Source organism: Empidonax traillii, unplaced genomic scaffold (genome assembly GCF_003031625.1).
Source record: "Empidonax traillii isolate 1590-97213 ecotype Southwest subspecies unplaced genomic scaffold, ASM303162v1 scaffold116:size1738432, whole genome shotgun sequence".
Taxonomy (NCBI): Eukaryota; Metazoa; Chordata; class Aves; order Passeriformes; family Tyrannidae; genus Empidonax; species Empidonax traillii.
Window position 1 is genome coordinate 45,838 of NW_020955309.1, and position 26,439 is coordinate 72,276.

Genomic DNA, 26,439 nt, shown 5'->3' on the forward strand with positions numbered 1-26,439 from the left:
TTGTGAAGTTCAGCCTAAATTTATCACTACTCTGCTCCTTTCCCACAACAACAATTAAAACCCCGCCATTGTGCAATGCACAGGGGACTTAAAGAACCATTACTTTAAGTGTACAAAAAACCAGCAACAAGTGCAGTTAATGAACCATCTCCAACATTTTGAAGAACCTTAGTTTAAGGACCAAGTAGATCTCTTTTAAAGTAATGCAAACTCAAAAAACTTGGCTGCATCTATGTGAGACACACTTAAAAAAATGGTAGTATAACAGTGTATCTCGATCCTTTTTTCATGACAGTCATATTCGAACAAACCTACCCCTTCATAAAGTAGCAGAAATGGCTTCTGCAGCTGTATCTACAGTGATGAAGCAGCTGGGAATTGTCAGTACATGTAATAAAAGTCACATGTCCAAATGTGTCTCTGCTTTTCTAAGCTGATCTCAATATAAATTTAAAACAGGATGTCAGTGTCTTACCTGTTGAAATTCCTCTTCTGTTATTGCCCACAACATGACCCAGCAGATGGTAGAAAGCTGAAAACATTTATTCAACTACTTTACAGAGTAAACCAATTAAGGTCAAATATATTACTTGGAAATAGACTTTCACTGGGTACAAACATGAGCTGACTTACAAGTATATGGTATATAAAAATGTTCTTTGAAAGCATCTAATAAAGGTAAAGGCAGAGCAATATAAGCTGAAAACCTGCTTAAGGCAAACAGAAAGTGTTTATTCTTCATTTTTTAAAAAAGTGTTATTACCAAAATATTTTCTTCACAATTACTTCCATATTTCTAAATACAGATTTTAAGACTGCATGAGCATTGATAGAGGGCCTTTACAGACACAAGAAACATCAGATGCCACCAAAAACTTGTATGAGAAACAGTGAGCTCATGACATCAAGAAAGCATTTAAGACTTCAGAGTGTTTAGAAAACCCAGGCTAGCAAAGCAAGTGATACACACATCACCACTTTCCATAATCAAATTGCTGACAGTTGTAACTAGATAAGAGAAATTATGTAATTCCATATAAAATGTGAAGTTTGGAAGCACTGGAGTAAATGATGTTATTGAAACTGCTGAGATGATTTCATGTGGCATATGCAGTACCTGATCTAAAACTCACTGAAGCAACTCAAAATTTTTCTGTGGCCACGAATTTCATTACTGTTACATAAAAAAAGAAAAAAAGATGCAGCACAGAAAATGAGAATTCAGAATTATTTAGCAAAGACTTCAGCTAGCAGGGCATGGATTTGTGCTCTTCAGCACCTCACTGTTATGTGCTGTAGAAACTACTTGGCATCACTCCTGAGAACTATATACAGACACCAAACCCATGAGGTGTTAAGTATCCCCTAAATATGTGCCCCACTAAAACATGTAATACAGAAGGTAGTATCTCTGGATTGAAATGCACCTATATAACATACGTGTTTTGCTGTCAACATGTTTATATTATTAATATAATAGAAATACCTAAACAGATATCCCCTTTCAAAAGTATACTAACTAAAGCATCTCAGCAAATGCCTACTAATGTGTCAAATCATAGCATGTTCCACTTAAAAAATTGTAATGCTACTTGTACCAGTCATAAATATACATTTGTCTCAATTTCCTGCTTTGTGAATCATACTGGAAATCATCTAATAGCTAAAAACCGCAATTGCTCACTTCCACTACTGGAAATCACCTTTGCTTCTTCAAAAGTAGAAACAGTTTAGAGTTAAGATTACAAATCCATGTTGCATCCACTGAGAATTAAAAGCGTGTAGCCTTCACATCAACTCCAGAACCAAGCCCAGTACTCCTTGGTGTGACAGACCAGCCCCTCTCACACGCTCATGGGTGGCAGCTGCTGTTTGTACATCCCTGCCAGGGCCTTGGCCGCGCTGTAGATCATCTGCTTGCGGGACATGCCCGTGAACACCAAGTGCCAGTCCGTCCTGTTCACATTCATGACACTCTTCTCCAGCACCTCGCCCACGGTCACCAACAAGCCTGACCATCTTAGATTATAGTCCTGAGGAGTGAGACTCTTGGCCTGTGGAACATTTTGAGAAGGGATTACTGAGAGAGTCTGAAATTAGTAGTTTTACTTCTATTTTCACCAACTTCCACAAGTGAACATTCTTAGATCAACAGACTTACATGGCAAATTAAAGGGTATCAGAATCAGATTTCAGACTGCCCATAGTTTGCCAAGCAAATTATCTGGATTTCTTTGTATCATGATCCAAACAACATCTGAAAAGTATAAACTAAAATATAAAGCTTGAGAGTAAAGACATACTGCTGTTATCAGAAGGTAGTTTTCTCTTACAAAGTAGCCAACAGATGGAATCAATAATAGTATGTATTTATGCAATATATACACTCCAAAGGCTTTAAAAACAGTTAAAATGTCCCTCTAAAGCAGGCAAATAGCCAAATGCAAGGAGAAAGCTGAGCCTGGTAGAAAAGAAGGGCTGAGAGATTTCCATGAGATCACAAAGGGATTACATAGAGTCATTTCACAGAATTGTAGAATGGTTTGCATTGGAAGAGACCTTAAAGCTCATGTAGTTCCAAGCCTCCTGCCATGGGCAGGGACACCTTCCACCAGACCAGGTTGCTCCAAGCCCCATCCAACCTGGCCTTGAACACTTCCAGGGAGGGGGCAGTCACAGCTTCTCTGGGCAACCTGTGCCAGGGCCTCACCACCCTCACAGGTAACAATTTCTTCCTAGTATCTAAGCTAAACATTCTGTCAGTGTGAAACCATTCCTTCCTGTTCTGTCAACCCAGGCTCTTGTAAATAGTCTCTCTCCATGTTTCTTGTAGTCCCCTGGAAGGCCACAATTAGGTCACCCTAAAGCTTCTCTTCTCTAGGCTGAACAATTCCAACTCTCCCAGCCTTTCCTCACAGCAGAGCTGCTCCATCCCTCTGATCACCTTGCTATCTCCTCTGGACTCGCTCCAGTAGCTCCATGTCCTTGCTGTGCTGGGCCCCAGGGTTGGAGGCAGCTCTGCAGGTGGGGTCTCCCCTGAGGGGGCAGAGGGGCAGAATCACCCCTGCCCTGCTGCCTCCACTGTGGGATCAGCCCAAGGTATGGGGGTTTCTGTGCTGGGCCATGTCCAGCCTCACCCCCACAGCAGCCCTAAGTTTTTCTCCCTGGGGCTACTCCATCTGCTCATCCCCAGCCTGGATAGATCCTGGGGGTGCCCCAACCCTGGTGCAGCACCAGCCCTTGGCCTTGTTAAACCTCTCAGGGGCCACTTCTGGAGCTTGTCCAGGTCCCTCTGGATGACCCTGTCCTTCAGGTGTGTCAATGCATCCTCAGTTTGGTGTCACCTGCAAATCTGCTCAGGGAGCCCTCAGTCCCTTCATCTGTGTCATTAATGAAGATGTTAAACCACGCTGGTACCAACACAGGCAACCAACAACAGGACAAGGGGACATGGGCTCAAGTTCTGCCAGGGGAGGTTTAGGTTAGATGTTAGGAAGAAATTCTTTACAGAGAGGGTAATCAGGCATTGGAACGGCCTACCCAGAGAGGTGGTGGATTCACCATCCCTGGAGGTTTTTAAAAAGAGATTGGATGTGACCCTTAGTGCCATGATATAGTAATTGGAGTTGGATCAGGGGTTGGACTTGATGATCTTGGAGGTCTTTTCCAACCCAATCTATTCTATGATTCTATAATTCTACAGACCCCTGAGGGCACCACTGGTCATCCATGTCCATCAGGACTCTGAGCCACTGACCGTGACCCTCTCGATGTGACTGTCCAATCAATTCCTTATCCACTAAACAGTCCATCCATTGAATCCATCTCCAATTCTGAGTGGGGGACTGTGTCAAGAAGTCCAGGTAAACAGAATGACACCTGTACCCCTCATTCTGCAGGGTGGAACCAGAAGGGAAACAGTAGGGGAAACATCACCGCACTCCTCTGGTCTTACGCTCATCACAGGCAACCACCTCCTTCATACAGATTTTGAATTAGTCCGTTTCTAGTGCATGTACACTGCCCTTCTTAAAACTACTGTCGTGCAACTACAACAACACAGGATTGTCAAAATATGCAGAACACTTTGGGTTTGAAAGGGACCCTTGCACATTTTTTCCTACAGCTTCATGTCTTTCTCCACTGTTTCTGAAAAGCATTTTGGAAAACTACAGAGACAGAGCAATATTTCTCATTTTGCCACTCATCAGCTTTTAAAGGTTGCAAGAACTCAGGAAAATAAGAATTAAAACCAATCCCACAAATGCTCTCTTACTGAAATGGGTATTACTGAAAAAAAATAGTAGTTACTATTTGTTTTCTGAAAACAAACCCTAAGGATCAAACCCCAAACAGTCTGGTTTTACATTCTTCACAGAAACGTTTATTTAAAACAAATTTACAGACCAGAGTTAATTAATGTATGACTCATATCTGCTGTCAGGAGACATGCAGTGACCGGAATAAATCCCAACCTGTGTCCAAATAAATGTAAACCATCTCATGAAAACCTTCCACGGGGGATATTTAAGAGCTGTACATTATTTTCAATGGGATGAACCATATTTCCTAGATTGAAGCCTTTTGATTTCAGAAATTTTACATCCTTGTCACAATAGCAAACTCAGAAGAGGAAATCAGCCTTGCCTTTTAGGTGGGAGTCTATATGCTCATAGGGAATTTTTGTATTTCCTTTTAGAGAAAGTAATTCTCTGTGGTTAATTTCTTCTTGGTCAGTATTTCTTCTTTTTTAATAGGAAAGTAAAACTAGTGCTCCAAAGTGACACAGAATGAGACCCTTGATGAAGAAATGCTTTGCCATAAATGCCTGAAGATTTTTAGGTAATACATTAACATGAATCAAAAACAGTTTTTTTATCCTCATTTCATAAATGAAAACATTCAAGTGGAGCAACTGCCAGTAAGAACTGACATCATAAATAAAATAAAAACTTAAATCTTACTGTTAATTGGTAAGAAAACTGAAAACTCACCTGCTGAACATATTGCAAAGGCACTGGTGTTGCTTGGGTGAATGCTTCCAGGTGAATTCCATGAACTGGATCCTCAATAATCAGACATCCAATGTCAAACCACCTGCAATGACATGCATATTACTTTATTTCTGAGTACTGAGTATCACTCAATTGAAAACCAACAGATTAGCAGTTGAATTATGACAATTTCACAAAATTGACTACAAATGCAGTAATAATGTAATAATGAGACTCAAAGTGTTCTGGTATTTTTCAAGTAAAATTTGCATATATCAGTTTTCTCATATATAACATTATAGTGCATGTGTATATATGTAAAATACATAATATACACAGAAATATATATAAAATATATGAAAATTACAAATGGAAGACACAAAGAAATCTGAGGAGTTGGGTGTGCATGCAGAGACACTCCTTTAGCAATAGTTATTATGCTGCAATTTTCATTTAATCTTTCTCATTAAAATAACCTTCCCTAACAATTAAGAAAATATTTATCACTCATGTTCTCTATTCAGAAGAGTTTTTGGCATGTCTAATGCTATAACAACCTCTTAAATGATTTATTCAGAAAAACACTTTTGCCCCTTCCAGAGTATCTCCCAATATCCCTTCTGATACAATTTCAGGAAAAAGAGAAGATAGCATGCACACAGGAGTGCACAAACCATAGCCAAATTCCAGCTTTCGTAGCTCCTTAATTTTCTGAGTTCGGTATAACTTCACTGTGTTTTTATACTGTGAATCTGGAAAAACCTGACAATGATTTTTTTATATTAAAAGTTTCAAGATTTCCGGACAAAGAGCTGATCATCATCACCAAAATAAAATCTGCCGAAGTAACAGTGAAGATAGACCATCTCCTTTCCTCTGCTCAGGGTGATACTGTCACCAACTCCTTTGAGTCAACAAAGAATATTCTTGACTCCCCAGGAATATATTTGATGTTCTCACTTGTCAGGAAGCAATTCCTCAATGAAGTTTTCCACGGATACAACAGGCTGTTTCTCATGGATGACTCCTGTCCGACGCAAGCTGTCTATCCTTTCCTGTGCTCCCTGAATGGTGACATGAGCTGTTAGACAACACTCTCTTTGAACCACAACACAGTACAATGTTTAGATTAATTCCAGAAGAACTCTGGAACATACTTTTCAAGTTAAACAAAAAATAAGAGAGATTTTGAAAATTACTCTTATTTCAGTGTTAGGGAAAAACAACCAACCAAATCCAACCCATGAAAAGCCATAATGGAATCCCAAACAGTAATAAACACTATGATAAAACAAATCAAGTATTTTTAGTTTTTTGTTTTCCAAGAAAAAGTCCAGAGCAGCAAGCAAAGAATTCCTAAGCAGTAACTGTGCCAAGTTTTGCTATTAGTGAAAGCATCAGCATATTTCTGATACTCACACTGACAGTTTTGTGACTTAAAATTTCTTGGGTTTAGAGTTTTTGAGTGCTTTGGAGTAACTCTGTAAGACCAAGGCAAAGAATCAATTTGTTGTGGTACATATCCAACTAATAAGTAGGAACCATTCACTTGAAAACGATTATCACTCTGAAGTTGTAATAGAAATATAACTACCACTACACTACAGTAGCTAAAGAAGTAAAGGAACATATACATTATTCTGCTTTACCTCCATATACAACTGTATCAGCTAATATACTGCTGTGAGAACAGGCTTTACTCTGCTGCAAACATGAACACAGTCACAGGAAAATACTTCCTTTTTCATGAGTTTTTGCTAACATTTAATAAACACAGTGCTAGATAGCTGTTTTCAAGATTTTTAGCTGTTGGCCAAACCCTTGCTAACCCTTCATATGGGGCAGCACAGCAGCCTGCAAAGCCACACAGTGAATTACTTTTCAAATAGAACATAGATCTGTTTGGGATGATCCCTGCCAAGTGTTGATCAAACTATCTTTGATCTACAGAATTATCAGGGAGGCAATTCAGTCTCAAAGAATCTTCTAATTTCTAACATTCCCAACATGATTTGGTAGTAACAGACTATTCAAAAATGCCTGATGTACTTTTAAACTACAGAAATATCACAATGCACACAAGATGCGATGGCAACCAATGACACTGTAAGAAAACTGACATAAATAATCTTAACTTGCTGTGAATGTCTTTGCAAAAAACCAGAAAACCTTTCAACAAACAGCTCTACCCTGGTCTGATGATTCAGATGGGAAAAAAACCCAAACCAACAGAACTCGAAGCCCTCTCAAAACAACAACAAAACAAACAAACACACACGCCAAAACCACAAACAAACAAACACCAACCAACCAAACAAAAAAAACCACCAAAACCCTAAAACAAAACAAAACCAACAACAAACCACAGAAGAAAATGTTCACCTATCCCCCAACCTAACTTCCACTTTATCTATTCCTCTGCGTGAATCTCTGTGTTGGTGGTACTTGGGTACTGTTAAAAATCAACTTACTTTTAAACCTGCAGCATAGCCCACAGGTTGGGGTGCAATGTTAGACTGTGCAGCCTCTCCAGTAACAACAGCCATTCCAAAGACTTCTTGAAAGGCATCCCGTATTGCTGTCACTTTTACCTCTTTCTTAGAAGTGACTACTATGTCCAGTTCTCCCCCAGTTCCTGTAAAATAATTTTGTAATCCGTAAAATACACATGTGCATGTATTTTTCCCCATTCCCACTGTTACAGGTCAAATACATTCTCCATCTCAACAGTATTCTTCAGCTGCTCTCCTCTTTCTCATGCAATGCACAGTAGCTATTTCATGAAGCAGAAGTAACTTAGGTTAGGAAGTAAAAGTTGGATGAACAGGTAAGTGAAGCACAGATGAAAGAGAGACAACAGGAACTGAAAGTTGTTCAGTATCTGAAAGAAACCACAGCACCCATATAAGATGACAATTTATGGAGATTCAGGAAAATAGCATCCATTTCTAAGCATGTGTTGGTGTTCTGGGAAGCAGTAAGGAATGCTGGTGTCACACACAAACTCTTCCTTATGAAAGGAATGACAAACACAGACGCAGGTCATAAAATCCAGAACAGCTATCAAATTACATCATTTGCAAAAGAAAGGCTCATATTACTTTTTAGTTGTCCTTGGAGCATAAACTTCAGTATAATTTTATGGGTTGTCTTCCTCCCTAACACTTTATCCTGTTTTTTGATATTAAATATCTATAGAACCAAAAACTTGTACACAGTTCTAAATGTTTTCCAACAGGGGATATCTCCATAAAGAAGCAGGAGTTTTCACTAAGCTTTTTTACAATAAAACAAAACAATTCAAGAATTAAAAGAAATTAAAAACTAGTACAAAAGACTGATGAGCTCAATCATACCTCACGTCTGCCTATCACAGCAAAATTTCCCCCACTGACAATGGTAAATGCAAAGCTTAAATTTCAAAGAAAACAACAATTTACTACTCCTTGGTTCATATTACTCAGCAGACCTCAGTTACAGGAATCATCTTATTTTTATGAAGAATCACCAGAGATATGCCAGAATAGTAGTAAAACATACCATTTGGGTTTTTTGGGGGTAATTTTTTAACTTTTTATTTATCAATTGCTTTACTGAATGGAAGTGAATGTACACATCACTGAACTTTGGGCAATTGTTTTAAACACTGGGTAACTACAGGATTAAAAAATAGTTGAGAGTATATTTTTTCATGGATTCCTTCAGGATAAAAATGAATTTGATATAATTAAACAAATGCTTAAAAATGACTGCAGGTATTTACTGAAGTTAGCCTTGTTTGAGTGCCCAGGAACAGAAATACTGTTAAAGAGCTTTTAATGTAGCTAAAAACTAATCCATAAAAGATCTAGTAAATTACTGCATAACAACACTAAGAATGGTAACTGTGCCCCATTTTTAGATGGAGAATACAGAATATGTTCTTTTGTACTGAGGATTATCAAATAGCAAAAGCATATCTTTGTTCATCACAGATACTACTACAAAAGTGGAAGAAAGATATTACATGCATTAAATGAAAACATTTGTGGTAACACCTGCCACACATTAGGATAATATGGAAATATTAAAATCTAAAATATAAGAACTAGGTACACCCTGGTAAAATCAGGGACAGAATTGTCATATCAAGTAAAGCTCTGACACTTGCTTGTGAAATTTCACTGTGTATTATAAATTGAAATGACATTTACACATTCAATTTAAGATTTCCTGACATCTTTTGTTATAAAACATTGATGTTTATGCTTACAAGGTGACTATCTCCTAAGCAGACAGAAATTGTCTATTCCAGGTGCACGGCTCAAATGACGTCTTCACAATGTGCCAGTGAAAACCGTTCAGCTCTTTTCAAGAAAGAGACTACAGAAATACTATTTGCTTGGATGGAAAAAAAAAAATAACTTCAACCACCTCATCCAAACGTTTTGGTAATTTCAGGTTTTGGCATGAGGAAGATGACATTTCTTTGGCACTACAGTAACAGAGAGAGAGCAGAGAGAAGTTGGGACCATTTGTTGTTGGGGACATGGTTTTTGTTGATGCCAGAATACATTTCTACAAGGAAGTACATAGGAATCTCTGCCCTATTTCCACAACTGCAACTACAAAAACAATGCAGCAGATAAATATCCAAGTTGTCCAAGATGTATACAGATGCTTTTCCTTCCAACAGGACTTTAAAGAACTTTGAGATAACTACTGAATTAGCTTACTAGACCTGAATCTTACAAGCAAAGCATTTTCTTAGAAATAATTTGTCCTCTAAATAAAGTTGATCTGTCAAGAAATACTGTGTCAAACTACACAGGATACTGACACATTACAAAGGGATAGTCATGACTGCAGTAGAAACTTTAAATACAGTTTGCCAAACTGTATTTAAGCAACATTTACTGCAGCTTTGCACTGCAGCTTTGCACTGCAGCTTTGCACTGCAGCTTTGCACTGCAGCTTTGCACTGCAGCAATGTAATCACTGGGTTATAGATTAGGCCCAGCTGAAAAAAAAACAGCTCAGAAAACCAACACTTTTTTTTTTTTTAAAATCATTTTAATGGTTTCTTCTCAGTCTTGGCGGTTTCCTGACCAGCTTCATTTATAGGCAGACCCAGAGCTGTACACCTAAGGAGAAGGACTGTTTATCAGACTACTAGAAGGAAAAAAAAGCCATGCCAAGAAAAACAAAAACCACACCATCACCCTGTATAAATGAATGCCCCTTGCTTCCCCATTTCAACAAAGCAGAAATCTCAGGTCAGCTTATATGTGAGATGCAATGGAATCCAGTAAAATAAAAAAATGGTGAATACCACCTGTTCATTTTCAAGATGCAATTGAAATGCTTTTACATTTCAAGTAGAAAAGTAGTGTACTATTATATTGACTTCTCCAGCACTTATATGCAATACCCAATGGTTTGTCATAAACACTTACTGATATAGGGAACCATGCCAGGATCCAGTGTTGTGATCATGGTCTCCACTGAATATTTGGTTTTATCAAGAACAGACTTCACCATGGGATTCTCAGCTACACCCTAAATTTAAGCAAATACATTTCCATATTATATTCTGTTTTCTCCCCGCCTCCCGCAATGAAAAATGTTACAGTTAAAAAGAAATAAACAAAAACTACCAAGCTGCTTTGTGTGTTTCTAACCATTACACTTTGTAATGGCTTGTTGTATGTCATAACTCAGCACAAACACTGTGTGATATGACTATCACAGCTTTTCAGTTACAACATGAAGTTTAAATATTACCTTCTGCCTTAATGAAGAAACAGCCCCATTGTCTTGCAAAGCCAAGCAGTGCTTCTCCAATTAGCAACCTGGCTGCCTAACTAGAACAGTCATTATACAGATGGTTCCTGAGCAGCTTCTACCTATGGAAGATGCCTTAATGTGTTCATCTGCTGAACACAAACAGGAAGAAATAATCCACACTTTTATACCAATGCAAAACATGAATTTACCATCATACTGTGAACCACAATGCAGCTAAACTTCTAGCAGAATAATCTTACAAAGTATCTTAGACACTTGTGATTGAGAAAATATGTAGTTTGCCCATCTTTGAAAAAAGACCTGTTACAGAATATGTTATATGTTATAGAACAAGCATGGGTTGCATCCCATAGAGATCAAACTCAGTTAATTAGGAAGTTATAAATGTGATATGCAAAGCATTCAGGCGAGGTAAAACACCACCTTCTGCATCCAGTTATTGTGAAGTAAAAATTACTTTTCACGTCTTACAGAGGTTCTAAAACTTCATCTGACTTAAGAACATGTGACAGAACCTGATACATATGTGTATGTTTCTACCACAGGACTAAAATTAACCTAGAACATCTGCCATTTGTCTAATCCCTTTGCTTCTATACAGAGGAAGAGCAAAAGCATAGTTTCAGCAAACATCAGTACTAAAAACAGCCACCTTGTACATGAGACTGGAAAATAGACAGGATTTGTACCAACACGTATTTAAAAAAAAAGACGTTTTATTATACTCAGTAGAAAATGGTAATTCCTCATGAAGGTAACAGACAAAGCCCCATACCTTTATAAACCCCCACAGCCCTCCAGCAGGTGCTCCACCATGGGCAGTAGATACTCTGGGGTCTTCATGCTCCTCAGGAAAAGTGATTGCAGAGCCACTCCCAGGAGACAAAGATGATGAGAAAGTTGTTTGTTGAGAGATGGGATCATCTAAAACACCTAGTAAGGTGGACAAATAAAACACAAGTGTTCGCTTATTTTACTGCAGTTAATTTGTTATATTGTAGCAATGTGTAATTGTTTGACAGGAAAACTGCAGGAAGAACAGAAGAATACTGGGCTGATTCACTTCACTTCTTGAAGGTCCCAGAACAATTCTGCTTGTTAAAAATTACTTCAACAATATCTGCTAAAAGAACTGAGACTGCTGTACATTATGTACAAAGCTAACTTGATAAGACAAAAAAAAAAATCATTGTTTAATTTAAAAGTTATTTTCATTGTTTTCAAATTTGCATAATAAACCCTCCATAGAACAAAGAGAGTAATAGGTGTTACTTCCTAAACAAAGAGATAGAAATGTTCTCATACAATAAGAGAAGTAGGAAATTTTCTAACACTGAGTGGTGGCAATTAGTACCAGTAGAAAAAGGAGGAAGCTTTACATATTTCAAAGGAAAGCAAAATAAAATAGAGTAGAAAAATAACGCGTGAGCCTTTGCCAGTTTTAACCAGCCTTAATCAGTAGTTATTTTTATTTTACACTGCACAACTGATAGCTCTTTTTAGACATTTTCTTGATACAGACTACTTAAAAGAGGTATCACCATTAACAGTAAAAGCCTGCCTAAATGCAGCTGACAACGAAGTTTCCATGCCACTCCACTAGCTTAAAATGACATCAGTTTAGCAACCACACCAACTGTTTTCATGGAAGGTACGTGTTTTCAGCTGTCCTAATGCAATTTAGTGACTAGAAACAATAGAAAAGACTGGCGTCATACAATGGACAGCTTGTTGTAGATAGATTTTGAGAACAAAACCCTGAATGTTATGGAACTGCACCTGAGATATACCATTCTGGGGAAATAAAACAGGTGAAGGTGGTTCTCTCTGTGCTAGACAAAAGCTATGTATGTATGTATGTTCAGCAAGGCTTTCCTGTGCAAGTTAACAAAAAATAAAGTTCTCGAAGATTTTTCTGTGAACCTGAACACTACCAGAACACCATTAAAATGGACTCGCTGTCCTGGACCATGACTGTATTTTAAATGCTATTATCCCTTCTTCTGAGTGCTACTATGCTAATTAAGAATACCTATAACAATTAAGAAGCTGAAGTTGCAGAGGATGTAAAAAAAGCCACCCAGGATACCACTCATCCTGCCTCACAAATGAGAAATCATAAACGGAGAGTTACCTGTGACTGGAGGTGCAGAAAATGATGGCATCAGTGGGCTCTGTGGTGCTCGACCAGCATGACCCCTGGTGATATCATAGGCTGAAGACATGGAAAATCCTGAAATGGGGGGACCAGTGGGAGGTGCAGGAAGGCCAGCGCCAGCAGTAGAGCTTAATGCAGAAGGACCAAAGAACTGGGACACAGAGGTACTAGAGGTTAAAGGGGAAGCAAGAGGTAGGGCAGGACCTTGAGATGGTGCAAGAGAAGAAACCGTTGCAGGAGGCACAGGTGGGAGAGAAGACGAAGTCATCAGAGCGGAAGGAAGAGGAGGAGGAACTGAAGATGATCCAGCTGGCAAGGGTGGTGAATATGCAGGAGAAGAGGACACGCCTGGTTTAGAAAGGGGACTGGACAAAGCTGTGGGAAAAAAAAAAAATTTAGAAATGCTAAGCCTTCAGTTATATAATTGTTCAGATATTTCACTAGTAAATTTTGACCTAGTCAAAATGTTAATTTTAGTCTTGCTTGAGTTTTCATACACCACCAGTTCACTCAACCTTTGCTGACAGAATCTTTGTAAGACACATCTATTTTTCTTGCATGACCCTATTTGTCACAAGCTTCAAAAAATTAATTTAGAGCAGCTGTAATCTGCCCCAAATTTCTAGCTAGTACTGTTCTTTCTGAGTGACTGCCTAATCAACAACACAGGACACTCTCATCTTCCAGAATAAACTAAGGCAGAAGAGCAGAAATTATCATTTTTGATAGCAGTAAGATGTTGGATCAGCTTAAGCATCTTAATGGCCTCAGCTTAAACATCAATCACAGTCAGCAAATCTCCACACTTTACCACAAACAGTAAAAAAATTTTGAGAACTTGCCTATGAAAATTTATTTACATATATCACTGCACTAATATGTTATAAACATAAAAAAATTGTATTTACAAAAATGTAAAAAAGGTGAGATGAAGATGGATGAAAACAATTTTTTTAACAGTACAAAAACTTTTCTGCTTCCATTAAAAATTCTTTTATTAATATATTCTCAATACAGTAAATGAATAATTATTAACATACTATATAAGACAATTACTGATAGTAGCTTTTTAGTGTGAGCAGTGCCACTGAAGAAATCTCAGTTTTTACCTATTGGTTTAACACCTCATGATGCAGCAACTTGAAGGTCTGGTTCTGTGTTCAGACTATTTTGATACTTGGCTTTAAGAGCCACCATGGCTGGAGAAGATACCTCACACTGATCAAAACGGAAGAAGTGCATCATTGGCTGTGTTTGGTGTATCTTACTATTTAATTTTCCACTCCCAACCATCAATCATGCACAGGTTTTCACTGAAATGCAGACAGAAAAAAATTTTCACCTTCCCTGATGTCAATCAACTGTTTTTTTGCAAAATAAACATGCTGAATTTTCATGTATTTAACAAGTGGGTTCAAATCCTACTGAAACTGTTTGGAAGATGTTTACACAGGTCAGGAAATTCTCCTTCCAAGTTTAAGTGTACAGACATGACAGATTTTATGCAACACTTGCACTAGTTTTGGAAACAGGAATGTATAATGATGGAAATGTTTACAAATACCAGTTTTCAAAATGCTTTCTCACAAGCATGACTTTCTTACAAAAGCAGCTCCTGTATCATTCCTTGTTAAAATGTCACCTTTATTTTGAAAGGACAAATTACGAGTGTATTTTTTTTTTCTAATATCTGCTAGGTAGCACACTGCTGAAAACCCCTTGTCATCACAGAAAGCATCAGCAAATCTGGAACACTCTTCTTTTTGTAAAAAAAAAAGTTCATGTCAACACTGAGTTCAACAACTCCTCTACAACACCTTGCCAATGGTGACCAGCAAATTGTGAAACACAAAAAATTATTTCATGGTCTCCCGCCATCTCATTACAAAATACTGTAAAAAAAATCTACTACTTAAAGACCATTTCTATAAAATTAATGACATTGGTGACATCCTATAACACTCTGTGCACTCCTGGCTCCAGCTTCTTTGCAATGGCTTCCCTATGAATGGAGGCAGTGAATATGTTTCATGTTTGATGGTATCTCTGCAACCTCACTCCAGGACACATTATCTTAGTTAAAAGCAACTTCTCCGTTAGAGGTTAGAATTCCACAATTTTAATAAAAACACTGCTTTTATTATCGTAGTCTTACTGTTGAGGGTAGATTTTTCTCAGCATATTCCTCCTTTAGTGTTTGACAGTACATTATTTGTATATTTTGAAACAGAACTGAGACACACTAGGAATTTGTTCTAATTGTTCCAATTCTAATTTGTTCTAATACTTGTTCCTTTAAGTCTTCACCAATGTTTTCTATGCATCTTCTAACAGGGTTTGCTGACAAATCCATTTTAGTCTCCTGTAGAGACGGTCCGAGAGAGTTGGAGCTGTTCAGCCTGGAAAAGAGAAGGCTCTGGGAAGACTTTATAGGAGCCTTTCATTACTTGAGGGGGGGGCTTATAAAAAAGAGGGAGAGTGACTTTTTACATGGGCAGATAGTGATAGGAAAAGAGGGAAGAGTTCTAGCGTTTCCTTCCCACACCCCAATTAATTGCCTGGGATCCGCTGCACCAGTCTAACTCAACAACACCAGATGTGCCAAAAAATTAAGTATCTGGTATTCAAATATGGTGTTCAGAATCTTGAAAAATCTGATAAAATGCTTTGACTACCAGCCACAATAAGGGAGACCTTATAGCATCTTCCAGAACCCAAACAAGGCTGGAGAAGGACTTCTGACATGGGCATGTAGTGATAGGGCAAAGGGTGATGACTATAAACTGAATGAGGGCAGGTTTAGGTCAGATATTAGGAAGAAATTCTTCCCTGTGAGGGTGGTGAGGTCCCAGCACAGGTTGCCCAGAGAAGCTGTGACTGCCCCATCCCTGGAAGCATTCAAGGCCAGGTTGGACGGGGCTTGGAGCAACCTAGTCCGATGGAACGTGTCTCTGCCCATTCCAAGATGGCCTTTAAGGTCCTTTCCAATCCAAACCAATCTGCGATTCTATGAATATTAAAATCCAAATGATTATCCAGTTTTACCGCTATCCTCTACAGGACTGTAAATCTGTTTCATTTTTAATTCCCTACTATCCTGCTCATCTAACTGTGCACTGTAGTGGAAGGTATTATTTCCCTGGCCCTGTATCCTTAAAAAACACAAGTGATTTCATAAAATAGTTTCAAGAATTAGAAAACGTTTAAAATATTCTCTGTGTCAAATGCATGTATGAGAAGGAGCACACTTCCATGATTAAAAAACAATTTAAATTCTTCCAAGTAGCCTGGAGAAGAGAACTGTAATTATGCTGATTGCAATGTTTTTGTATTAATTGCAGTGGTTCAAGAGACACGAATAAACATTTCTGTACCTAATGACACAGGTGTTGTAGCAGCATCAGCCCCTGCTGAGCTTGGTGGGGGTGTGCCAGGTGGAGTTGTCTCTATTCCACTCTCTTCCATCATTTTCCTTCAGCTACACAAAGCTGTGATAGAAAAAACAAAAGTATCTTGAGAAAAAAGGGGAAAGATTTTAAATTAGAATGCAAAGGCCACAACACAGTTATTTACATCCATGAACTTATCAAGTAACTCAAATACCAACTCTGCAAAAAAAACCCTGACTTATCTCAAGGATACAATTATCCATCCTGTCTCATTTCTCCTGTATTTTCCCTTTATTTTTAAGATTGTGATACTGTCCCAAACTGCAGGCCTCTTTCTAAAAACCTTACTGTGCATGCCCAGCTACTGCTTCCAACATATACCGGTAGTACTTGTAAGAGTAAAAACAAAAAAATAATGACACATCATAAAAACCAGGAAAAACTTAACTATAGGGTAGTATTTTGCTGCATTGTTGAGCTGTAGTAACCCAGACCAGGACCTGCTACTTCCAGTGTGAATAAAATGACAGTGACATTAAGTTATACTGAACAAGTTTTCCAGTACAGCCTATTCCTGTAAAATCTAAATACCACCCTTCCCTGGTGATGTTATCAGAAGTGAAAGTTAATTGAAAGCTTTGGGTTTTATTGTGAAGGCCAGTTTACATTGGAAGCATCTTTTAACACAGTAAACCTTTAAAATACATTACTTCTAGAAAAGCAGAGTTATATGCTTTACTTAACAACCCTAAATTAAAGTACATGGCCTTAGAAGAAAAGGAGAGATGCAAAATTAAGATTTTCATGAATACAAGGTGATTTTTATTTTTCAGGGCAGAGACAGCTTATCAAAACCCGGCTTCCTCATGAGTCTGGTAAACTAGACAGCGATGATTTGCACCGCTCCCTGAAGCAGCAGTTCTTAAGGAAGTTTTAATGAAATAAAAATCCTGTATAAAGGAATTATATATATGAAAAATAGGCTGAAACATTTTCCACCATATCCATTAAATCAGTGGCTACTGAGGACTGATAGCTTATTCCCTTTAATTTACAGAGGAAAAGGCTTAGATAACATGTTGAATAAAAATACTCATATACATATAAAAAAGAATTCCACTTACAAAAATACAAGCGGTTTCCTCTCTTTACAAAAACAAAACAAAAAGTCCCTCAATACCTCATTGTTGTTTTAAATGTATATACAACTCCTACTCTAGTATGGAAGAAAAGTTACTGTTATTACCATATTGAAAAATCTAGAAAGCAGGATGTCAATGTCAGCCTTGACAGGTGCTCAAAGAGTTCCAAAACCAAATGAAAGCATCAAAAGCACACAGGAGAAACTACAGTCCCTCTGACAAACCAGTATAATTCAAATTAAGTGATTTAAGATTCAAAGCTTGAGACCAGCCTCAGAAAAAAAGTAAACATGGCTTATGTGCAGCACTTAATGAAAATTCTTATGATGGATGGATTTTAGGTACTGAGGATCTCTAATTCACTTTACGCCTTTTTTTTCACATGGGATGAAAGGGTCAATAATTGTTTGGCGGGAAACAGACTGTCCTTGAAGAATGACTACATCTCACCACCAATTCAAAAGGAACAGCAAAGTCTTTCATTAAACTTCACCAAGTGGAAGAACTTGCAATATTAAGTTTCTTTATTTTAATCAATCTACAGAAGTTTACATTCCTGCACACAGAGGTATTTCTGAAGTCATTCTTTTCCAATTAGACACTGCAAAGCAAGGAAGAATTTTCCACTGTGCAATTAAAAGAATCACTGACCAAAACCCAGAAACATTTTATCAAGGCTCTTCTAATCTGCTGTTAGATTACACCTAATGCCATGATTAAAAACTGCTGAGAGGTGCTTCCCACTTAAAATAAATTCTGCGAACATGCAGAACGACTGAAAAAGTTCCACAAAGCAGCTCTGCGCAAAGATGCTGTAAAGCTTCAGAAAGTTATTACACTGGTTGGGCAGGGGTGGGAGACAAGGGGGAACCCACGAGAAGTCAGCTGAGTCACATATGAAAAATCAGGAATTAGCAGAAATGTAAATTATTCTGTAGTTGCTTTTCACAATTACCTTAGCAATGAGAAAGGTGAAGAACAGAATCAGTAATCCCAAATGTGCAGAAATAATGTCAGATGATAAAATATGATAAAAAATAATCACATGGAGTTGACTTAAGTTAAGCCTTGACTAATAACAAGCCTGCACAAATAACAGCTTTCTATATACTGATTTCTCAGCTTAAGTCAGTTGTAGTTTGCACGTGCTGCATGAAAAAAAGGTAAATAATTAAAAAAAAAAACCAACACAACATGACTTGGGAATATGTAAAAGCAAAGTAGAAAACAGATATAACTGGAACTCTCTTTTAGTGATTTGGAGAAAAAATAGAAGTAATAGTAATAATTCCTCATAACTCAAGCCACAGACACAAGATTTTCAACAAGTAGGACCTGAAAACAAGAAAACTCAGCCTAACTTCTGAAGGAAGTGACTTTTGTCCCTCCTTGCAAACCTGCAAAGGAGAAATCCGGAGAACAGGCACAGTGAAGCACGTGGAATTAGGTGAAAATAACATCAGTACTGCCATCTAGTGATTTGTGATGATAAATTGATTTCACAAATTTAACCGTCTCACCACGTTTTGGCAGGAGAAGATCTTACGTTATGCTTACATGGCAGTAAAAAAGAAGGGACACGAGAGAGAGAAATACAGAAAACTCACATTTCCAATCATCCTTAAAACAATCCCTTTAAGAAGTAGAAGCATGAATTTTGTTAGGCTTTGATCAATTATTTGGTTAAAAGAGTAACCCCTTCGGTACTAATGAAGACATTACAGAGATGATGTTAAACCCCCACATAACACAAAGAAAATAAATCCAAACTTCTATCTGTCATTAACTACTTTTACTGATTTTCACCACCTGAACCTCATGCATTAACCTAAAACCAAATTTCAGCCATTAACCTAATTCCTGAAAGGCAAGGCCTTTGTGTACTCAACAGAAAATGAGAGTACAGCTCTGACTGAAAATCTTGACAGGGCTCATGTTAAAAAGCAGGAATGAAATAATTTGATTTAGAGACCAGGCTTCACTGGCAAATTATTCATCTTTTCACTTTAGTTTAATAGGAAGTAATTACATTTCTGCTAATATTTTGCAATAATCTTCATGACATAACCACACTTCAAAAGCATTCTTCAGGTTATTACTCTAAAATGCAGAAATTCACAGCTAATGATAACATTACTTACAATTGGGGATTAGCAAATTTCATATGGATAAAAGTACAGTATCTAGAAATCAACCATACCTGAGAATTTTTAATGAGGCTGTATTTTCAGTCATCCTTAATTAACCCTTTCCTCTACTTCAGTAGGTGCTCCTGCTAACAAAAACTCCTCACAAAAAAACAAATGATGCACCTTCAGCTGTCAGCGAGGGAGTCAAGCTGACATCACACAAACAACAACTCTCTTATAAAAAATCAAACCAAAACAGAGCAAGAATTGTGAGTATGTTAAGTTTCACCCACAAAATCCCTTAGGTTGTTTTTTCTACTTTAGAAAGGGTGAGCACAAAGTCAGGGATACATTTTCTTTCAGCCTCTGGTCAGCAGAACAGAGAAAGATTGCTGAGGGCACACCAAGTCTCACCAAACCAAAGGAAAGGCATAGAGGGATCATTGGTTTAATCACCTCATGTTAAATGACTTGTTCCAAAGTCCAAAGCCTTAAAGAGAGGGACAAAACAAATTTAAAAAAAAAAACCAAACCAAATCCCCAGAACTCTCTATACCTGTTGTATATATTCTGAGTATTTGAAGTCTTTATAGCTGTCACAATGCACCTGTGTGTGAGCTGATCCCTTGACTTGTAACTGAGGCGGTCTCAGCAGCAGTGCCACGTAACTTAAGCTTTCCTGATTAATGCTTTATAGTAGAGAACTGAAGCTAAGTCAACTTTTCTCCAGCTGATAATGGAGCTGATTGCACCAGGTAAACACTGCTGTGTACTCTTTATTTTGAGGCTCTGTTTAAATTGAGCTTTGTCCAAGTTAACGATGGCACTTCACAGCTTGCCAAGAGCTAGAAAATCACAAGAAAAAATAATTGTGGAATTTATTGATTACATACTGTTTTGCAACACAGTTTAATGCAGAATCTGATGTATTTATCAGCAGATAGTGAAAAATATTCAAACTGAAAGAAGGTTAGATCAAATATTAGGATGGCGTTCTTCCCTGTGAGGGTGGTGAGGCTCTGGCAGAGGTTGACCAGAGAAGCTGTGGCTGTCCCATCCCTGCAAGTGTCCAAGATTTGGCTAGGGCAACCTGGGATAGTGGAAGGTGTCCCTGCCCATGGTAGGGGGTAGAACTGGATGCTCTTTGAGGTCCTTTCCAACCCAAACCATCCTATGATTCTATACTCATAGCATAATGTTAATCACAACACTTTCATTACCTTTTCACCTTTAAAAAAACAACAAAAACCAAAACCAACCAACAAACAAAAAACACCCATACATGCAAAGAAGTCTGTTCACCAGTCAGAACCCAGTGTACCTGAAACCTAACACAGACCAAGACAGCTGGAAATACGTGGTGCGACAATAAGGGTTGGCCTTGCCCTGTCACTCTTGCAGGCCTAAAAGCTTCCTAACCTTTTTGGAATTATCGGAATTAGAATTAATTTTTTTTTCACATATTCTCTGTACCACTGCCAACCCTCCAGGTTTGCCCCAGTCCATCCCCCCGACCCCTCTTACCAAATATTTAAGTATCAAAAAGCTCATAAACTACAGATGAGCACAGTGGGAGAATCCCTGAACAACTAGGTAACACCATCAGATAACACCATACCATCAAAGAACTGCCAAACAAACCCTATACATCCCAGCAATCTGCACCAATCACACACACACTGCCATCATATTCAGGGCACGGGTATCATGGGATGCGATGCAACACTTTCAGAGGTGTTTCCCTCCACAAAAAAAATAATGTTTTTTAATGGGACAATAAAAACAATCATAAAAAAGGGCAAATACTCGCTTCCAGCGACGCTGTAGGAAATAATAAGTCTCCTGAACCTCCACTACTATACGACATAAAGGGATTCCTAAGGGCGAGGATTCCCACTGCCAGTCAGGCAAATTCGGGATGAAACCACAGGGGGTTTAGCAGGACGAACACACACCCATTCCTCGCTGGAAGTACAGCCCTGAGGGCCCACACACCCCGAGAGCCCTGAGAAAGCTCGGTGGGAGGCAGGGGCAGGTCAACACACGGCACCCAAAGAAGCACTGGGACAATCCCGCCGGGAATTCTCCCCGACCCTCACCTCGCCTCGGAGCACGGCGGTGTCCGCACGGGGAGCGCAGGAGCCGCTGGAACGACGCGCCGGGCCAGGACACGAGGAAGGAGCCCCGCACCCCCCACACCTCCCGCAGCCGGCGCGGCCACCGTCACCGCCCGGCCCGGCCCGGCCCAGCCCTCCGCCCGCTCCTCCCCGCCGGCTGCCTCGACGGCCCACAACACGACGCCTCCTTCCGCTTCCGAGCCTTAATAAACCTTCGCGGCCTTTCCCGTCCCGGGGATGAAGGAATGTCCCCGGCGCCGCCGGGAACTACAACTCCCAGCAGCCCCCGCTCCGCCTTGCCACGTCTGCAGCGGCTCCGCGGCACCGACGAGTCCATCGGCCCCACGCAGGGGAGTTCGCCCCTCCCCCCCCCGGCACCCACCGCAGAGTTCGCTGCCCATGCATAAAATGGCGGCGCGGGCGGGACGCCCTCAGTGCCACGTTGGCGGTGAGGAGGAGGGGCGGTCTTGAAGAGCAAATTGCTTGATGCGGTTAAGCCTCGCAGCCTTGAAGAATTTCGAGGCACCCTATCTAGATTTCTATTTAGAGAGATTTAAAGTGTAGTTCAGTTAAAAGTATTTGTGGTCACATAATCCACGGAATCAGGTTGGCAGAAAGCTCTGATATCCTTGATCTGGTCAGGTGGACTACGGCACTGAGTGGTCCAGACTATTAAAGACGTCCAGTGTTTAATCCTTAGAGATCTTCAGGGACGAGGACTCCCCTCTTTCCCTGGCCAGCCCATTTTTAATCATCCCATATTTAATCATCCTGTCTGAGAAGATATTGCTGCTGATTTCCAACCTAAATCTCTTCTGGTGCAGCTTGAGGCTTTGTCCCCTGGGTCCAGTGTCTTGTTTCTGGGAGCAGAGTCTGGCACCACCTGGCCATAATCTCTTATCAGAGATTGGCAGAGAGCGAGAAGGTTCCCCTGAGCCTGCTTTTCTCCAGGCTGAGCCCCTGCCAGCTCCCTCAGCCGCTCCTGGTACTGCAGACCCTTCCCCAGCTCCCTTCCCTTGCCTGGACACACTCCAGCCCCTCAATGTCTCCCCTGAATTGGGGGTCCCGGAACTGCCCCGGGACTGGAAGTGCTTCAGCAGCGCCCAGCACAGGGGGATGGTCCTGGTCCTGCTGCCACACTATTCCCCATAAAGGCCAGATGCCATAGGCCTTCCTTGCCATCTGGGCACCATCAGCACCATTGACACAAAGAGCTTCTTTGTTTTCCTTCCCTGGCTATGGCAAGGGGGGAAGGAGGAGAATTAAATAGTCCTCTTGAATCTTGCAGCCTTGACAAGACACCAGGGCCCCTTTGTTATAGTCAATAGACTAGAGATAATTTAAAAAATGTAAAAGAAATTTATTGAAGGCAGGTAAGCAAAACAGCATGCTGGGCGACCGGAGGAAACCCTTGTTCCACCAACGGTCTGCACCGTGACAAACCAACGGTCCATCTTTTATACCCCCCTTTTGTCTCCACCCCTTAAGTCTCTTGATTTCTTTATTGGGTTCCATTTCGTGGGCTCCCTCGATATTGGTCCTTGTTTCGCGAGCTCCATCCCGCCAGCTGGGTTCAACCAATGATTTGGTTAGACTATAGTCCTCAGAGACTGCTGTGTGGAAGTTTCCAGATGGGGGGGGTAAGTCCTCTCCTTTGGTTTTTGCTGTTTCCTTCTATTTTCCTTCCCTATAAGCATGCTTAGAACAAACACTTGAAGAATAACAAGACATACAAATTCATAACAATCATGTAGTTAACCATTTAACAATTACAACACTGTGGTTTCCCTTTTTGTGACTGTCTGATTCATGACTCCAGCAAAACTCTTGCTAGGCTTATTGTAACTTATTTAATTCATCATGGCTAGGCTTCGCGAACGAAGATTTGAGAGGGGCTCTACCCACGCTTGCTACAAGCGCGCTGATGGCTAAAAAGGCCAATGCGAGATAGACAAGTCCGGTTGCAGAAGGCACAACAGAAAGACTCCCCAGGTGATATCAACAAGACGCGATTCTTTCTGCGTTGTCTTTTCTCCTCAAGAGTGATCCTGCGTGTGTTCTCAAAAGCAGCAGCAGTGTTATAGATGGTGTGTCTCCAGGCCTCCTGATTGGAGGCCAGGGTAGACCAATGGTGGTGATCAATATGGCCAAGGCCGAGGGATTGTTTCAGGCAGTCCTTGTATCTCCTCTTTGGGCCTCCTCTCTTGCGGCAGCCAGTGGCAAGTTCCCCATAAAGCACGATCTTAGGGAGGCAATGGTCCTGCATCCTGGAGACGTGCCCTGCCCAGCGCAGCTGAGTTCTCAGCAGCATGGCCTCAATGCTCGTGACTGCTGCCTGTTCAAGGACAGACGTGTTGGTCACATAGTCAGTCCAGTGGATGTTAAGGATTGTACGGAGGCAGCGCTGATGGAAGCGTTCTAAGAGACGCAATGATCACATTATGCCTTTTGCTCTTTATCACCTATCACACCTTTATATGTTTCTAATTATGGGAATTTGAACTGTGTCTCAGTTAAAATAATTAAGGCTGATAATTACGGCATGACAGATACTTGCACCAAATGTATGTGAAATAGTACAGAAAACTCAGCAAATCCAAGTAGCTTTGCATAGTGTGAATGTGAAGCATTTTCTCCAGGAATTTTTTCTTTGTTTTGAATTTCACATTGAAATTTAACATTAGAGGAACAAAAATTGAGAGGGAACATAAGTGAGGACCAAAAAGTGAAGCTTTTAGGTGAGCATTATTTGTTGACATTTCAGAAACTTCATATTAGTCCAGTGACAAAAAAATGCCCCCACCCTTGGCAGCAGTTTCAAGCCTCCTTAGAAAACAACTGAGAATGTGGCAATATTATACCTTGAAATTGTATCCTGATGGAGAATAAATCTGTGCATTCACTACAATCCATTCTCAAATCTTCGTTTGCGAAGCCTAGCCATGGTGAAGACAAACACATCGAGATACTATCAGAATTTTTTGCTGTGCTTAGATCCAGCTGGTTTACAACTTTCAAGTGTCCAGCACTTCAATATATTCCAAGCTATATTTATTTAAAAGAAATTATCTGGAATTCTCTGTCAGGGAGATGCTGTGAGCAAAGTGCCTCTAGAGGCAATTAATTAATCCTCGTGCCATGTGTGCCTGGAAAGGTCTTCTAGTGACAGATAGAGTCTTGTGTTCTCTAGACTGGAGCATGTTGAAACAAATTGTTGTAAGCATTCCTTGCATTGCTTTAGTAGTTGCTGGTTACAATGTTTATTGGCTTTCAGAGCAAAACAAAATAAATGACAAGCCGTTGTTTTCAGGGTTCTGTTATGGCATGACTTTTCTGAGGCATCCACTTGTCTGTGTCTGTGTGGGTCTGGTCACAGTGCTGCAACTTGGGCAGGATGGGCAGCAGAGCCAGGGAGAACATGGTTGTTGGAACCATGGACTGGTGGGAGGAAAGGGAGCTCAGCAGGTGTGGCTGGGAGGGGAGCAGGGGACTGGGGGCAGCCAGCATGTCCCCAAAGCCTTTCTGGGCACCTGCCACTACTGGGAGCTCTGACCCCTCTACTCTCAGCCCCAGGTGCTGTACCGTGGCTTGACCTTTCTCTATATCAAAAATAGGCATCCAGTATGAAGCAATATCACTCTTCTCTTGGTTAAAAGGTCTCTGAGCATTCACATACAACTTTAGAGCCTGAAAAATCCAATCCTCTGATGGCCCATACTTTGGCCAATATAATGGGTCAGGTCTAATAGGTTCTTTAGTCCATTCAAACATACAATACTGTATCATTTTCTTTTTGTCTTTCCTCTGTGTATAAGACATTCCCTCTTGTCCCTGGTCTCTAAGCATCGTCCCAAAAGGACTGTCATGAGGTATGCTTGGAGTGGAGTGTGGGAAGGCGCAAGGAGAAAGCCAAATCCACAACTTTGTGGGTGAAAAGGCAAGAAGGCTTTATTGAAAAGGAACTGAACTGAACAAGCAAAGGATTCTAGGCAAAGCAAGCCCCCAACACCATGGCTCCCACCTTAAATAAGGTAGGGTAGGGAAGCTGCTAGAACAAAAGGAGGAGTTAAAGCGGAGCATTCCAATCATAACCATAAAGGGAAAACGTAACCATATATGAAAAGCTACTGCAATGCACCAAATGTTAACCACATTAGAAATAACGGATAATACATGAAAGAATAATACAATAAACTATGAATGAAATACATATTTGTATAATTCCTTCTCCCAACTGTGGAATTTTTAGGCTACTCTCCCCTCTTCTTTTTCTTCCTACCATTTCCCATCTCTTGAACTCCCACAGGACTCTTTTAGAACCATCTCACTTCATTCCATCACTGGCTGTTTTCCTCACAGAATAACAGAACCACAGTTAAAAGGACTCCACTCTTGCTTCATGGGCAATTCTGCATCTCAGTCACATGCACCCAGTCCTGCTCCTCCCAGCTGCCCAGGTAATACTCAACAGTCACTTTTCTTACCTGGGTCCTGTGCACAGATATTATTGGCTGCTGTGCTTATACTCTAATGCTTTCCCTTTCTCCCTTGTCTAATTCCCCTTTTGCTTTGAGAGTCCCCTGTCCAGGTCTCACCTGCATGACAGAAGGGCTGCTCAAATCAGCACAGCGCGCCTTCCCCCTGTTGTCGTCCCACTCCACACGGCCAGAGCCCCCAAATAGCGAGAAAATACTTCTTGATGAAATTGAGAGAGGACAAAGTC

The 26,439-nt window shown here is 40.1% G+C and overlaps 1 protein-coding gene across 1 annotated transcript; it reads right to left on the minus strand.

The window, feature by feature from the left end:
• Positions 1–1,268: 1,268 nt before the first annotated feature.
• Positions 1,269–21,827, minus strand: PRRC1 (proline rich coiled-coil 1). Its single transcript, XM_027882983.1, has 9 exons — positions 21,699–21,827; positions 16,314–16,427; positions 12,915–13,314; positions 11,557–11,716; positions 10,430–10,532; positions 7,466–7,629; positions 5,955–6,058; positions 4,995–5,097; positions 1,269–2,054 (listed from the first exon to the last, which is right to left on the minus strand). Exons 2-9 carry the CDS (start codon positions 16,405–16,407, stop codon positions 1,845–1,847), a joined length of 1,338 nt encoding a protein of 445 aa, XP_027738784.1. The 5' UTR covers positions 16,408–16,427; positions 21,699–21,827; the 3' UTR covers positions 1,269–1,844.
• Between the last annotated feature and the right edge of the window lie 4,612 nt (positions 21,828–26,439).

Excerpts from the sequence above, each read along its gene's own strand:
- PRRC1 (XM_027882983.1), bottom strand. The coding sequence starts at position 16,407 with ATGATGGAAGAGAGTGGAATAGAGACAACTCCACCTGGCACACCCCCA. Across the intron at positions 10,533-11,556 it reads GGCTGTGGGGGTTTATAAAG|GGTGTAGCTGAGAATCCCAT; the intron begins GTATGGGGCTTT and ends GCTTAAATTTAG. Across the intron at positions 2,055-4,994 it reads CTTTGCAATATGTTCAGCAG|GCCAAGAGTCTCACTCCTCA; the intron begins GTGAGTTTTCAG and ends AATGTTCCACAG.